The sequence below is a fragment of the Oncorhynchus gorbuscha genome, linkage group LG04 (genome assembly GCF_021184085.1).
Source record: "Oncorhynchus gorbuscha isolate QuinsamMale2020 ecotype Even-year linkage group LG04, OgorEven_v1.0, whole genome shotgun sequence".
Classification (NCBI taxonomy): domain Eukaryota; kingdom Metazoa; phylum Chordata; class Actinopteri; order Salmoniformes; family Salmonidae; genus Oncorhynchus; species Oncorhynchus gorbuscha.
In genome coordinates, this window is record NC_060176.1 from 26935949 (window position 1) to 26950950 (window position 15002).

The 15002-nt window shown below is 43.9% G+C and overlaps 1 protein-coding gene across 15 annotated transcripts in view; it reads left to right on the forward strand.

Annotated features, from left to right (window-relative positions):
- The window catches only part of LOC124033919 (diacylglycerol kinase zeta-like), a 122089-nt gene that overhangs the window by 73276 nt on the left and 33811 nt on the right, over nt 1-15002 (forward strand). For 8 of the 15 annotated variants that reach the window (XM_046346361.1, XM_046346362.1, XM_046346359.1 and 5 more), the window contains 17 exons: nt 355-411; nt 608-691; nt 3409-3477; nt 3611-3694; nt 4558-4674; nt 6178-6249; nt 7055-7150; nt 7412-7494; nt 7823-7883; nt 8086-8199; nt 8917-9057; nt 9639-9717; nt 9906-9961; nt 10149-10211; nt 11289-11362; nt 11463-11574; nt 11698-11897. In XM_046346361.1, the coding sequence (XP_046202317.1) occupies nt 355-411; nt 608-691; nt 3409-3477; nt 3611-3694; nt 4558-4674; nt 6178-6249; nt 7055-7150; nt 7412-7494; nt 7823-7883; nt 8086-8199; nt 8917-9057; nt 9639-9717; nt 9906-9961; nt 10149-10211; nt 11289-11362; nt 11463-11574; nt 11698-11897 (1562 nt within the window). The remainder of the gene's footprint in view (nt 1-354; nt 412-607; nt 692-3408; nt 3478-3610; nt 3695-4557; nt 4675-6177; nt 6250-7054; nt 7151-7411; nt 7495-7822; nt 7884-8085; nt 8200-8916; nt 9058-9638; nt 9718-9905; nt 9962-10148; nt 10212-11288; nt 11363-11462; nt 11575-11697; nt 11898-15002) is intronic. The other 7 variants (XM_046346364.1, XM_046346366.1, XM_046346358.1 and 4 more) reach the window with 4 other exon arrangements.

The window sequence follows — 15002 nt, forward strand, 5'->3', positions numbered from 1 at the left end:
GATTTCAATTTCTTTAACTTGTTCCCACAACTCTTCTAATCTGAGAGTTTGTTTATATCTATCGTTTATACTTTATCTGATGCTGTTTTACGGTGGAGGTGAAGGTGAAGAGCTGATTGTGTCACTGACATAGTAACACATATTGCATCTCAGGTTTCCCTTTTCAGTAAGTACTGTACTTCTAGGTGAACAAGAACTTCAGCACGTTCAGTTTAACCTGAAACCTCTCCTGTTGGCCGTTTTGGATTACTGACTCAGCATTTTATTTTGGTGCAGGGGGTTTTCTAACATTTTGAAACGACGACAAACCAAATAAATCAACGTTTTAAACCATTTGTTTTCTCCACGCCATAGATAAACTTTAGGTGTAAACCGTCATTCAGGGAATCGGGGTCTAGGAATATACGAGAGGTAAGTGCCAAAAAACTGTCATTTACATCTGATCAGCATGATCATGATACTCATACTCATACTTTATTTTCACAACTTTTTCATCCTCCTTTGTCTTGTCATTCTATGTGTCTGTCTATCTCTGTAACCCCTCCCTCTCCTCCTGCCCCTGCTTCCCTTTTGCCCTTTGACCTTCTCTCTTGACCTTTGACCTTAGCCAGTCCTCCAAAGACAAGGCGCTCTAAAGTGCCACAGGCGGATGGCTAACTGCATGGCCACCCCTTTCCTGAGCCAGTCCCAGGTACCATCCCACCCTAACTCCCCAGATCACCCCAATCCAAAGCCACAGTTATGGGGGCAGTAGGAGCGTAATGCCTGACTAGTTTAATGAGTATAAAGACTGGGTAACCCCTAAGGCCTATGGTCCTCCAGAGCTATCTTTGGGTGCCCTGGTTAAAATTCCCTCATCAAACATTTGCATTTAGACATTTTTGTCATTTTAGCAGACACTCTTATCCAGAGCAACTTACAATTAGTGCATTCACCTTAAGATAGCTATATTTTATTTCCATCTTTATTTAACCAGGTAGGCCAGTTGAGAACAAGACCTGGCCAAGATAAAGCAAAGCAGAGCGACAAAAAACAACACAGAGTTACATGTGGGATAAACAAAAGTATAGTCAATAACCCAATAGAAAAATCTATATACAGTGTGTGCAAATGGAGTAAGGAGGCAAGGCAATAAATAGGCCATAGTAGCGAAGTAAGAGACAATGACATATCACAATCGTATCAAGTACATTTTCCCTCAACAAAGTATTTACCAGCCGTCAGTGCTGGTGGGACAATACGTTTTTTTTTGTGTGTGTGTTTTTTTTTGGGGGGGGGGGTGTCAGAGGCGACGTGAGAGTTATTTAAGATACTCTTCAAAGGGGTATGGTTTCAGACATTTTCTAAAGATGGGTAGGGACTACGCTGTTCTGACTTTAGGGGGAAGTTTGTTCACCCATTGGAATGCCAAGACAGAAGAGCTTTGACTGGCCTAAGCTGCCCTCCCGTAGTGGTGGGAGGGCCAAGAGACCAGAGGTGGCAGAACAGAGTGCTCGGGTTGGGAGTTCGGCTTTAAACATAGTCTGAAGATAAAGAGGTGCAGTTCCCCTTGCTGCTCCGTAGGCAGGCACCAGGGTCTTGAAGTTGCGAGCTTCGACTGGAAGCCATTAGAGTGTGAGGAGGAGCAGGATGACATGTGAGGACTTAGAAAGGTTGGACACCAAGCGGGCTGCAGCATTCTGGATAATTTGCAGGGGTTGGATGGCAAAGCGGGGAGAGTTGCAGTAGTCTAGACGGGAGATGAAAAGTGCCTCGATTAGGGCCGTTACAGATGTTGTAGAGCATAAACCTGCAGGAGCTAGTCACTGCTTTGATGTTTGCAGAGAACGACAAGGTGTTGTCCAGGGTCACGCCAAAGTTCTCTGCACTCTGGGAAGGGGACACCATGGAGTTCTCAACCGTGAAGGAGAGGTCTTGAAATGGACAGGCCTTCCCCGGGAGGAAGAGACGTTTTTGTCGAGGTTGAGCTTGAGGTGGTGGGCTGACATCCAAGCTGAGATGTCTGACAGGCACGCAGAGATGCTTCTCACCACCTTGGTGTCAGCATGTAGGAAGGAGAAGAGAAGTTGAGTGTCATCCACATAGCAATGATAGGAGAGACCATGTGAGGATATGATGGAGCCGAGTGACTTTGTGTGAAGAGAAAAGAAGAGTGGGCCTAGAACGGAGCCCTGGGGGACACCAGTAGTGAGATGCAAACACTGATCCTCTTCACGCCACTTGGTAGCAGTGACCTGCCAGGTAGGATGCAATCTAGGAGTATGCAGCGCCTGAGACGCCCAACCCTGAGAGGATGGAGAGGAGGATCTGATGGTTCATAGTGTTGAAAGCAATGGATAGATCTAGGAGGATGAGAACAGAGGAGAGAGAGTCAGCTTTGGCAGAGCGGAGAGCGTCTGTGACACAGAGGAAAGCAGTCTAAGTTGAGTGAGCCGCCTTGAAGCCTGACTGCTTAGGGTCAAGAAAATTGTTCTGAGAGAGATAACGAGAGAGTTGGTCAGAGACAGCACGCTCATGTGTTTTGGAAAGAAAAAAATAAACGATACCGGTCTGTAGTTTTTGACATCAGGGGTCGAATGTTGGTTTCTTGAGGAGGGGAGCGACTCTGGCCATCTTGAAGTCAGAGGGGACTCAGCCAGTGGTCAGGGATGAGTTAATGAGGTTAATGAGGAAAGTGAGAAATGGGAGAATGTCTCCAAAAATGGTCTGGAGGAAGGGGATGTTTGTCAGGCTTCCGGACCTCACTAGTTGCAGGATTTAATCTGTCGAGAGCGGGGAGAAAGAGATCAAAGCATATGGTAGTTCTGTGTGTGGGACCAGTGGACTCAGTAGCCTGAGTGAAAGGGGAACAGATGTTATCAACCTTTTTTTCCAAAGTGGTTGGCAAAGTCATCCGCAGAGAGAGAGAGAGAGAGAGAGAGAGAGAGAGAGAGAGAGAGAGAGAGAGAGGGGGGGTGGAGGATTAAGGAAGGAAGAGATAGTGGAGAAGAGTTTCCCAGGGTTGGATGTGGAAGCTTGAAATTTAGAGTTATAGAAAGTGGTTTTATCAGTGGATACAAAGGAAGAAAAGAAAGAGAGGAGGGAGTGGAAGGATGATGGGTCCTCCAGAAGTTTAGTTTTCTTACATTTCCACTCAGCTGCCCGAAGCCCTGTTCTGTTAGCATACTACACTTAGTAATTATTACCACAGAACTGGGTTTATTATGGGGTCCTATACACAACAATGTTCACTGTGTCTGTCCAAACCTCTGACATTTGCAAATTTATAAACCAATAACCTCAACACAAGCTTTCCTTAATCTCACTCACCATTGTCTAGATGAAGATAAAATAGGGAAACCACACTATTTTAAAATCGGGCAATTGTGAGTGAGTTAATTCATGTGTTTATGAACGTCGGTTTTCCAGCCCACCGTAGTGCGGCACCATTGGGTGCACCGGAGGCGCCAGGATGGGAAGTGTCGGCAGTGCGGGAAGGTGAGCATGGTTATAATATCAATTCATTCATTTCTGCCCCATATTTCCCTATATTTGCAGGATGAATGATCTGATGAAACATGTTCTTCTTGAGGGTACATTACATCTTAGATCTGATTTAATTTCTCTACAGGGTTTCCAGCAGAAGTTTGCCTTTCATAGCAAAGAGATTGTGGCCATCAGCTGTTCGTGGTGTAAACAGGCAGTAAGTTGGAAGGTTGGTTGTACTGCACAGATGTAGGATCTTAATTTGACCAGCATTGTCGCAGCAACTTAATCCTGCAGCAGCGTCACCTTGTCTGAGAGAGATTTGCATGTTTATCCAAACGTCACGCCAGGGTAAGCCAACACGAAACACAGTCCTTATATTAAGTGTTTTTAAAATCCAATATGGGGAATAAATGAATGGTGGAAAAACGATTGGGACCATTTCCCTGTTTGACCTCTAGGATTTATGCCTATTATGACATCTCCACTGCTCTATTTGATAATTATATATGATCGATGATATGATTGGAAATTGGTTTATTGTAAATTCAGCCTATGAATGAGAAACCAATCAAATCTACTACTTCTACTAATATTAGCTAGTCAAAATTAGGCTACATGAAAAGTGCAATACCGTTAATACAGTTGTGTGCTATTGCCTGTTTTCAGGGAATTTATGTAAATCATGAACTTCATCTGCATTTGGAATTACTCAGCAACAAAAGAGCGATACAATTATGTTCTCAGAGAGAGTCTGATGCCTGCCTCTGTATGGTCTTAGTGCTGCTGTGCCTCATAAACTATGGATGGTAATGGTGTGTGTGTACGTATGCTTGTGTGAGACGTTTGAGTGTCTGTGTGGAATGAAGACACTTCCAGTGGATGTGGATGCACGTGATCACTGATGTGTTGTGTGAGTGTGCACCGTAGCTGGCTTCACCCTCTGTAATGGTGTACGTATGTTCTGTGTTTACGTGAGACAGTCAGGTGAGGGCCTGTGTTGAGTGGTTTTAAGTGAATGTCGGTGTGTGATGTGTTGTCGGTGTGTATTGCGCTCACACCGATGCCGTCCTTTCCTCCGTCCGACTGTAGTATCACAACAAGGTGTCCTGCTTCATGCTGCAGCAGATCGAGGAGCCCTGCTCCCTGGGTGCCCATGCCTCTGTGATCGTACCCTCTACCTGGATCCTCCGGGTCCGCAGACCTCAGGTAGAAATGTTTTTATTAAAATAAAATTTAAAAAAACAGATGTATATTGTCACATATACCGGATAGGTGCGGCGAAACAGGGTCACCCATGGTAGTACGGTGCCCCCAAAGCAAATTAAGGTTACGTGCCTTTGCTCAAAGGCACAGAGGTTTTTCGGCCTTGTCTGCTCGGGTATTTGAACCAGCAACCTTTTGGTGACTGGCCCAACGCTCTAACCGCTACGCTACCTGCAGACCCCACAGTCACATAATACACAGTCACATATACACTTCCAAGAATTCAAATATTCACTGCCGCCATGTGAGTTTACAATGTGCACCGGCATGCTTTCCCAAATACTTTGTGGTGCCATTGCACTGAGAAGCCAACAGAGGGTAGCAGTCATCCGTTACTTGGAGCTGTAAGCCATGCGTTTGTATTTTGTATTTTTTATGGATCCCAATTACCTACTGCCAAGGCAGCAGCTACTCTTCCTGGGGTCCAGCAAAATTAAGTCAGTTTATACAATTTTTTTAAACATTACAATATATTATCAGATTTCACAACACACTGTGTGCCCTCAGGCCCCTACTCCACCGTTACCATATATCTACAGTACTAAATCCATGTGTACGTGTGTGTATGCATGCGTCTGTGCCTATGTTTGTTGCTTCACAGTCCCCGCTGTTCCATAAGGTGTTTTTAATTTGTTTTTTTAAATCTAATTTTACTGCTTGCATCAGTTACTTGATGTGGAATAGAGTTCCATGTAGTCATGGCTCTATGTAGTACTGTGCGCCTCCCATAGTCTGTTCTGGACTTGGGGACTGTAAAGAGACCTCTTGTGGCATGTCTTATGGGGTATGCATGGGTGTCCGAGCTGTGTGCCAGTAGTTCAAACAGCCAGCTCGTTGCATTCCACATGTCAATACATGTCATAAATACAAGTAGTGATGAAGTCAATCTCTCCTCAACTTTGGGCCAGGAGAGACTAATACATGAATATTATTAATATTAGCTCTCTGTGTACATCCAAGGCCCAGCCGTGCTGCCCTGTTCTGAATCAATTGCAATTTAAGTCCTTTTTTGTGGCACCTGACAACACGACTGAACAGTAGTCCAGGTGCGACCAAACTAGGGCCTGTAGGACCTGCCTTGTTGATGGTGTTGTTAAGAAGGTAGAGAAGCGCTTTATTATGGACAGACTTTTCCCCATCTTAGCTACTGTTGTATCAATATGTTTTGACCATGACAGTTTTACAATCCAGGGTTACTCCAAGCAGTTTAGTCATCTCAATTTGATCAATTTCCACGTGATTTATTACACGATTTAGTTGAGGTTTAAGGGTTTAGTGAATGATTTGTCCCATTATATAATGCTTTTTAGTTTTAGAAATATTTAGGGCTAACTTATTCAACAGTTATGATACATTATATTGTATTATTTATAGCTGATCAATTGCTGTTCCTTATATAAATGGAATACCGATGTGACATTTAATCCTCTTGTGTTATTCTTTCAGACCTCACTAAAGTCGAGTAAAAAGAAAAAACGGACCTCGTTTAAGCGCAAGTCCAGCAAAAAGGGAGTAGAGGTGAGTTTGAATTGTTACCTCATCCGTCGCAAATGGCCTTTCCTACCGTTTGTATTGTGAGGAGACGTAAGGAGACATAACTAAACATCCTTTGTTGATTAGCCTGAGGGGCATCGTTCCTCTTATACTGCAACTGTTGTGAACTGTTGAATTGGTTTTTACATTGAAATAAAATTAAACGCATACTTATGAAATGGTAACTAAAAGGACAATGTCAAGCTGATGACAAGGTATTATCGATGTAGACAGTCTTGGCCTTTATCAAATCACTGCTGACACAACCCAGCCAGGGACACAGGATGTGCTGGTCAATACGTACTTCCTGGCGACATCCAGTGTCCAATACCTTGGCTTTACTGCATTTACATGACAAGTGCATGTACAGAAATAATTCTCTCTCTTGTCTGGCCTTGCGTTGGTTAGCCAGCCCTCCAAAGACAAGGCGCTCTAAAGCGCCTCAGGCGGAGCCAGTCCCAGGTACCATCCCACCCCAACTCCCCAGATCACCCCAAAGCCACAGTTCTCGAGGCCGTATTGATCAATTCAACTGTTAGACAACTACATACTCTTTGGCTTACTGTGTCTCATAGAGAGTAGGAAGTATCCACGCAACATCAGCTCTATGCCATTTTCATTTTAGTGAGTTAATTTGGCATAATATTATACGAGTTTGACACGATAGTTTCCAGCAAAACACCAGTCCAAGCAGTAAGAGCTTAGTGTACTTCCCTTAGGAAACCAACACTGTACATCGGTCTCTCATCTTTCACCTGTCTAAATGCATCCCTTTATTTCCTTTGTGCAGGAGGCGCGCTGGAAGCCCTTCATAGTTAGACCCATTCCCTCTCAGCTCATGAAGCCGCTGTTGGTGTTTGTCAACCCGAAGAGTGGGGGAAATCAGGTGAGAGCCGTGCTGTCTGTGCTGGAGCTGTCAGTGCAGGCCCAGTGGACCGAGGCCAACACCAGTCACAGGTATAAGCCTGACTGGTCTATAAGCCGCCTGTGAGATGAAACCCTGTCTGCATCTTAAAGAGTCTACCAGCAGTCCACTCAGGGCAGCTCACACCTCACTCAATCATATTACTAGTCAGTTAATCAAATGCTTGTTTACTGTGACGACGGTGCGGACTTGGTAGTAATTGTGCTCCTGCTCATTTTTCAGGGAGCCAAGATTATCCAGTCGTTCATGTGGTACCTGAACCCCCGCCAAGTATTCGACCTGAGTCTGGGAGGACCCAAGGACGGGTACGTCTCCCGAACTTTGTACTAGTGCAGTCTTCTTCTTCTTTTTCTGACTCTGGCCTTTAAACATCAATATCGTACTCATACGTGTAAGTCTTGGAGCTCGTCCGTGACTCTGTGCTCCCTGACGCAGAGCTTCTTCTCATTGCATCGAATGTATCTGAACCAAAATCATTTGTTCTAATTCCAAAGTATTATTTTGATATTGTTTCTGTTCTTGCTATGGATACCCTATGCTATTATTCAGAGCTTCGTTAACAGGCTTGATACTGTGGACTGACTGGGTCAGAAAACTAGAAGTTGATTTTGTCTCTTGCTCTGTCTCTTCAAGGTTAGAAATGTACCGTAAGGTGCATAACCTGAGGATACTGGCATGCGGAGGTGATGGCACGGTGAGTAGGAAGGAACAGGCTTGTTGTACAACAGCAATGCCCAAGGTCTTTTTTTTAAAGCAATATACAGAAGTTCCTGAACTCTTTTAGCAGCAAACTTGACTTTTGTGACCATTAAAATAACAGCGGACAGTGTCTGGTGTTTTCCCTTAAAGGCATTTGACCCCATCTTAGTGATCTAAGCCCTGAACTATGTGTGTAGGTGGGCTGGATCCTGTCTGCTCTGGACCAGCTCCAGTTGAACCCCCAGCCTGCAGTAGCCATCCTGCCTCTGGGGACAGGCAACGACCTGGCCAGGACCCTCAACTGGGGTGGTGTGAGTATCTCAATCATATCTGGACAACATACACACAGAGTTTACAAAACGTTAGGAGCACTTTCTTTCATCTTGAGTTGCACCTGACGTTTTGCCCTCGGAACAGCCTCAATTCGCCGTGGCGTGGACTCTACAAGGTGTCGAAAGCGTTCCACAGGGATGCTGGCCCATGTTGACTCCAATGCTTCCCACAGTTGTGTCAAGTTGGCTGGATGTCCTTTGGGTGGTGGACCATTCTTGATACACACAGGAAACTGTTGAGTGTAAAAAAAAAAATGCGACATTGCAGTTCTTGACTGGAGCGGTCTACGTTGTGCACTCTGAATGGCACACACTCACAATCCATTGTCTCGAGGCTTAAAATTCCTTCTTTAACCTGTCTCCTAACCTTCATCTACACTGATTGAAGTAGATTTAACAATTGACATCAATAAGGGATCATAGCTTTCACCTGGTCAGCATATGTCATGGAAAGAGCCGGTGTTCCTAATGTTTTGTAGACGGTGTACACCCTCAAAGACAGATTTTTCCATAGTCGTTGGGCAATGCAGATGCACAGTTAACTCTTTAGAGGACACCAGAATCATGGCAATAACCACTTATTATTGAAAAATGTCTTAATGAATTTATATATCTCAGGAGGAACTAGATACTTTCTACAATGAACTGTGTTTAATGCTCTTGGTGTTTTTTCTTCTCTATTCCTCCCCTCTCCAGGGTTACACAGATGAGCCGGTGTCTAAGATCCTGTCTCATGTAGAGGATGGGAACATCGTCCAACTCGACCGGTGGAATCTAGTAGTGGAGCCCAACCAGGATGCTGGTGCAGAGGAGAGGGATGAGCAGCAGACCGACAAGGTGAACAAACCCCCTCTCACCTCTCGTCCCAGATCCTGCACTGTAGTCATGGACTGTCAACAAATGATGGTGTGGTGTGTGTGTGTGCTGATGGGTGATGCAGTGAATGAGGATTGATCCAATTTGAACTTAGTGCCAGCACTTTACCTATCAGATGGTGTGTTTGTAATAGCATCGTAAATCAGGTCTTGACTGTGATGAGCTTTCATTGAGCCCCAGAGAATTAACCTCTCTACAAAGTCACAATATAATTAGTTTATTGTAAACAGGGTCATGGCTGGTCACACACCAAAATACCTCAGTGACCTTTACATTATTTGAGGGTTAGTTACTTCTAAAAGTTGAGATGTATTATCAATTAGAAGCACAATGTTGCTCTGCGACCTCAAACATCATGTATTATTGTTTTATAATTTTTTATGGCGGTGAGGGTAGCCCGGGACACTAAAGACCGTAAGACTGAGGATGGAGTTGGGCTCAGCGGCACACTCCGGTTTAGTGTTGAAATTTTACCTTGTGATTTCTGATGTTTTGGTGATATTTCATCTGGGATTAACACTTACGGGTTTTCTTTTCCACAGCTCCCCCTCGACGTCTTCAACAACTACTTTAGCCTCGGCTTCGACGCACACGTGACACTAGAATTCCACGAGTCTCGAGGTTGTATTTCTGACGGATCTCTTAACATTGACCACCCATGTAATGTCATTGTTGGGGATACATCTGTGCTATCCATAGACGTCTCACGTCGATAGTAACAAATGATGCCGTGTGTATCTACTTTATGCCAAATCATTGTGTCACATTACTCACACTCCATCATGCTTTCTATAACCAACGCTCCTCAGAGGCCAACCCTGAGAAATTCAACAGCCGCTTTCGGAACAAGATGTTCTATGCAGGGGTGGGTATAGATTTGTTTTCTAAACAAGAGAAAATAACTAATACATTCATATTTTCTCACCATTTATCATAACTGTTATCATTAGTAGTGATAGTAATTGTTTGTATTTGTGGCCATAGCTTTAGTTGTGTCAATATTTTCTGTTGATAATGTACAAGTTTGATTCTCTGGTGTTCCTTCTAACCAGACGGCCTTCTCAGACTTCCTCATGGGCAGCTCCAAAGACCTAGCCAAACACATCAAGGTCGTGGTGAGTTCAACTGACCTTTACGTGGACCTTGGCTGCAGCTCAGATTGTGTGACGCCATTCCACAAAGGGTTCAAGTGTTAAAAATCTAAATGTTTCGGACTAACTATTTTTTTACTATGAAGTGGGGAAATTCCTGTTAACTTCTTAGTGATCCCTTCGCGCGTGAAATAGCAGCGAGCCAAATTCAAAAACAGAAATACTCATAATAATAAATCATAAATCATACAAGTGTTATGCATCGGTTTAAAGATGAACTTCTTGTTAATCCACACACAGTGTCAGATTTCAAGAAGGCTTTACCATGCTTTACCATTCACAAACCATGCGATTATCTGAGGACAGCGCCCAGCATACCAACACATGAAAATCACATTTCAACCTGCCAGGCGTGACACAAAAGTCAGAAATAACGATATAATTCACGCCTTACCTTTGAAGATCTTCTTCTGTTGGCATTCCAATATGTCCAGTAAACATCACAAATGGTCCTTTTGTTCGATAAATTCTGTCGTTATATCCCCAAAATGTCCATTTATTTGGCGGGTTTGATTCAGAAAATACACCAGTTCCAACTCGCGCAACATGACTACAAAGTATCTAATAAGTTACCGGGAAACTTGATCCAAACATTTCAAACAACTTTCCTAATACAACTTTAGGTATTTCTAAACGTAAATAATCAATAACATTTAAGACGGAATAAACTGTGTTCAATACCGGACAAAAACAAAGTGGAGCGAGCTTTCAGGTCGCGTGCCCCAAACACAACAGTACACTTGGCTCGACTCCCAGAAAGGAAATGGCTACTTCTTCATTTTTCAAAGGAAAAACATCAACCAATTTCTAAAGACTGTTGACATCCAATGGAAGCGATAGCAACTGCAAGCAAATGCCTTAGAAATCTAGATCCACATAGAAAACCCATTGAAAACACTGTCACCTCAAAGTCAGAATGTGGCACCTTTCAAATGGTACATTTTATTGGCCATGTGAGAACTCTTCCTGGAATGATCTGAGTGCGTTTGTGTACAGTAATGGATACGCCTGTCTGCTTATCTGTCTGTCTCCTCTCATTAGTGCGATGGCACCGACCTCACCTCAAAGGTTCAGGATCTGAAGCTGCAGTGTTTGGTGTTCCTCAACATTCCCAGGTTAGCAGCCTCAATGGGGAAACGGGTTATATATGACACTGTTGTAAAGTAGGCTGCAGGCTAGGTTAGGCACATAACCATACGTGTGTGTGTGTATTAGATACTGTGCTGGTACCATGCCATGGGGAAACCCAAGCGAGCACCATGACTTTGAGCCACAACGGCACGACGACGGCTGCATTGAAGTTATCGGCTTCACCATGACCTCTCTGGTATTCACATATCCACTTGAATTTGTCTGTGTGTTAGAACATAAGAGTTACTAGATGAATGACATGGATGAGTCACTAGCCTTGCTCTGATGGATGATCATCTCGTCCTCCCTGGTGCTGTAGGCAGCACTGCAGGTTGGAGGTCATGGTGAGCGGCTGAACCAGTGCAGAGAGGTGACCCTCACCACCTACAAGTCCATCCCCATGCAGGTAGATGGGGAGCCGTGCAAGCTAGCCCCTTCCACCATCCGGATCTCCCTGAGGAACCAAGCCAACATGGTGCAGAAGGCCAAGAGGAAGACCTCTATACCGCAGCTCAACGAGTGAGTAATACAGTCCAGCATGGGAACGGCATTTTAGAATTGAGTTTATAAAAAGAGACCAGAAAAGGGGTCCAGTCAGAATCCGAACATCAATCCACTATGGAGACTTTCTAATGTGTAACTGTTTAGTCTTTGCACTGTCGGCAGGTTGCCTCTCTTTGTCATGCGGTGCTCATGTTGAGTTGGAAGTTATTGTAATGCATTCCACAAGTCATGACTAATGTCCTCGACCGAGCCGAAGGGCGTTATTCAATTTCTTAATGTGTGATTTAAAGTGGCACGCAGGAGTGGGAGACTGACAGGCCAGACAAGGTGGGATTCATTTGCAGGGGGTGGCCGAAGCGCTGACAAAGACTTGTGTGCGTGAAATAATCCAAGCCGACGAGGGGGAAAACAAACAAGAAAGACGTACAACAACATTCATCAAAGCCGTCGTGGCTTTGCAGCCATCTTCCTTTTCTCTCCATCGGTAGTCTCCGTCATATCAGTCTCAGTCTGTCTACAGGCTGAAAATCGAAGATGTATTATCAGAATGAACAGCCCTATTTATTTTCACGGTAATTGCATTACCTTTTTCAATCCTGTTGTAATGTTTTTTTTGCTAATTTCATACTTCTCTGATTCTCGCGACAATGTATTGACTTGCTGGCGGAGGGGTATAATGAGTCCTCCATCTAAAGGATTGATATGTCCGGGGAGGGGGGGGGGGGACTAATTCAATGATTGTGTTTTAGCTGAGATGAAGGTCATCCAAACCGTATTCATGATACCATTCTTCCATTTTGGTTAGAATGGCCTAACCTTCTGTGCTGCTAAAACACCAGGCATTTGGACAGAAAGTAAGAATGTTAAGATGCAAACGATCCAGCTGTATTCACTTCTACGCTGATTACATTGTTTGAGATCATAGCCCAACATTAGATCAAGCTGTTCTCCCAACTTTTTTCCAACAACACTCCAGTAAGAAACCTATACAACTTGTGTTGTTGTCAGGTGTCTATTGTTCTTGAACAGAATGGTAAGCATTTGTCACAGCGTTGTTTTTGGATCTCCCACACACTGCGAACAGGTCACATTCGTCACAGATCACAACAGTTTTCATGAATATGTAATCATCCCAGAAGCCATCACGGTGACAAACGGAAGGGGGGAAAGCTGTTCTGAACACCTCTGGCTTCTCTCAAGCTGCTGTGCATGTAAGCCCAGGTTGTCAGAGTGTTGTGGTTGGAGGTTGATCCCCTGTCATCAGCTTGTTTTAATGCTCTTCCCGGGTGGCAGTCTTTCATTAAACTTATACCTTCATTTGTATCCTTTTTTTTTATACCTTCATTTGTATATATTTTTTTCTCTCTCTCTCAACCGAGATGTTTCCAACTAGTTTACGAAGTTAGAAATGAATAAGGAAAGTAACTGATTCTATACAGTATAATGGTGTACTGATCACTAGCATAGGTTATGAATAATCGTGGTTATGTGTCAATTTGATATGATTTGGTTGTTTAAACCTCAGTGTTCCTACAAATATGTACACTGAACACAAATATAAACACAACATGTAAAGTGTTGATCCCAGAAATGTTCCATATGCACAAGAAGCTTATTTTTCAAAAATGTTGTGCACACATTGGTTTATATTCCTGTTAGTGAACATTTCTCCTTAGCCAAGATAATCCATCCACCTGACAGGTGTGGCATATCAAGAAGCTGATTAAACAGCATGATTATTACACAGGTGCATCTTGTGCTGGGGACAATAAAATGACACTCTAAAATGTGCCGTTTTGTCACACCCCAATGCCACAGATGTCTCAAGTTTTGAGGGAACATGCTATTGGCATGCTGATGGTAGGAATGTCCACCAGAGCTGTTGCCAGATAATCTAATGTTCATTTCTCTACCACAAGCTTACTCTAACGTGATTTTAGAGAATTTGGCACTAGGTCCAATCTGCCTCACAACCGCAGACCATGTGTAACCACGCCAGCCCAGGACCTCCACATCCAGCTTCTTCATCTGCGGGATCATCTAAGACCAGCCACCCGAACAGCTGATGAAAGTGTGCATTTCCACAACCAAATAACTTCCGCACAAACTTTCAGAAAACGTCTCAGGGAAGCTCATCTGCGTGCTCCTCGTTCTCACCAGGGTCTTGACCTGACTGCAGTTCGGCGTTTTAACCGACTTCAGTGGGCAAATGGCTCACCTTCAATGGCCACTGGCATACTGGAGAAGTGTGCAATTCACGGATGAAACCCGGGTTTCAACTGTACCGGGCAGATGGTAGACAGCGTAGTGTGTATGGCGTCGTGTGGGCGAGCGGTTTGCTGATGTCAACATCGTGAAGAGAGTGCTCCATGGTGGCAGTGTGGTTATGGTATGGGAAGGCGTAAGCTACGGACAAACACAATTGTTTTTTATAGATGGCAATTTGAATGCACAGAGACACCGTTACGAGATCCTGAGGCCCATTGTCATGCCATTCATCCACCTCCATCACCTCATGTTTCAGCCTGATAATGCACTGTCCCATGTCGCACGGATCTGTACACAATTCTTGGAAGTTGAAAATGTCCCACTTCCATGGCCTGCATTGTCAATAGAAATGTTTCCCATTGCTCATGCTCTGGATTGACGTGTACGACAGCGTGATCCAGTTCCCGCCAATATCCAGCAACTTCGCAGAGCCGTTGAAGAGGAGTCAGACAACATTCCACAGGCCACAATCAACAGCCTGATCAATTACAGTGGGGCAAAAAAAAATATTTAGTCAGCCACCAATTGTGCAAGTTCTCCCACTTAAAAAGATGAGAGGCCTGTAATTTTCATCATAGGTACACTTCAACTAAAATCCAGAAAATCACATTGTAGGATTTTTAATGAATTTATTTGCAAATTATGGTGGAAAATAAGTATTTGGTCACCAACAAACAAGCAAGATTTCTGGCTCTCACAGACCTGTAACTTCTTATTTAAGAGGCTCCTCTGTCCTCCACTCGTTACCTGTATTAAGAGCGTCTGCTAAATGACTTAAATGTAAATGTAAATTAATGGCACCTGTTTGAACTTGTTATCAGTATAAAAGACACCTGTCCACAACCTCAAACA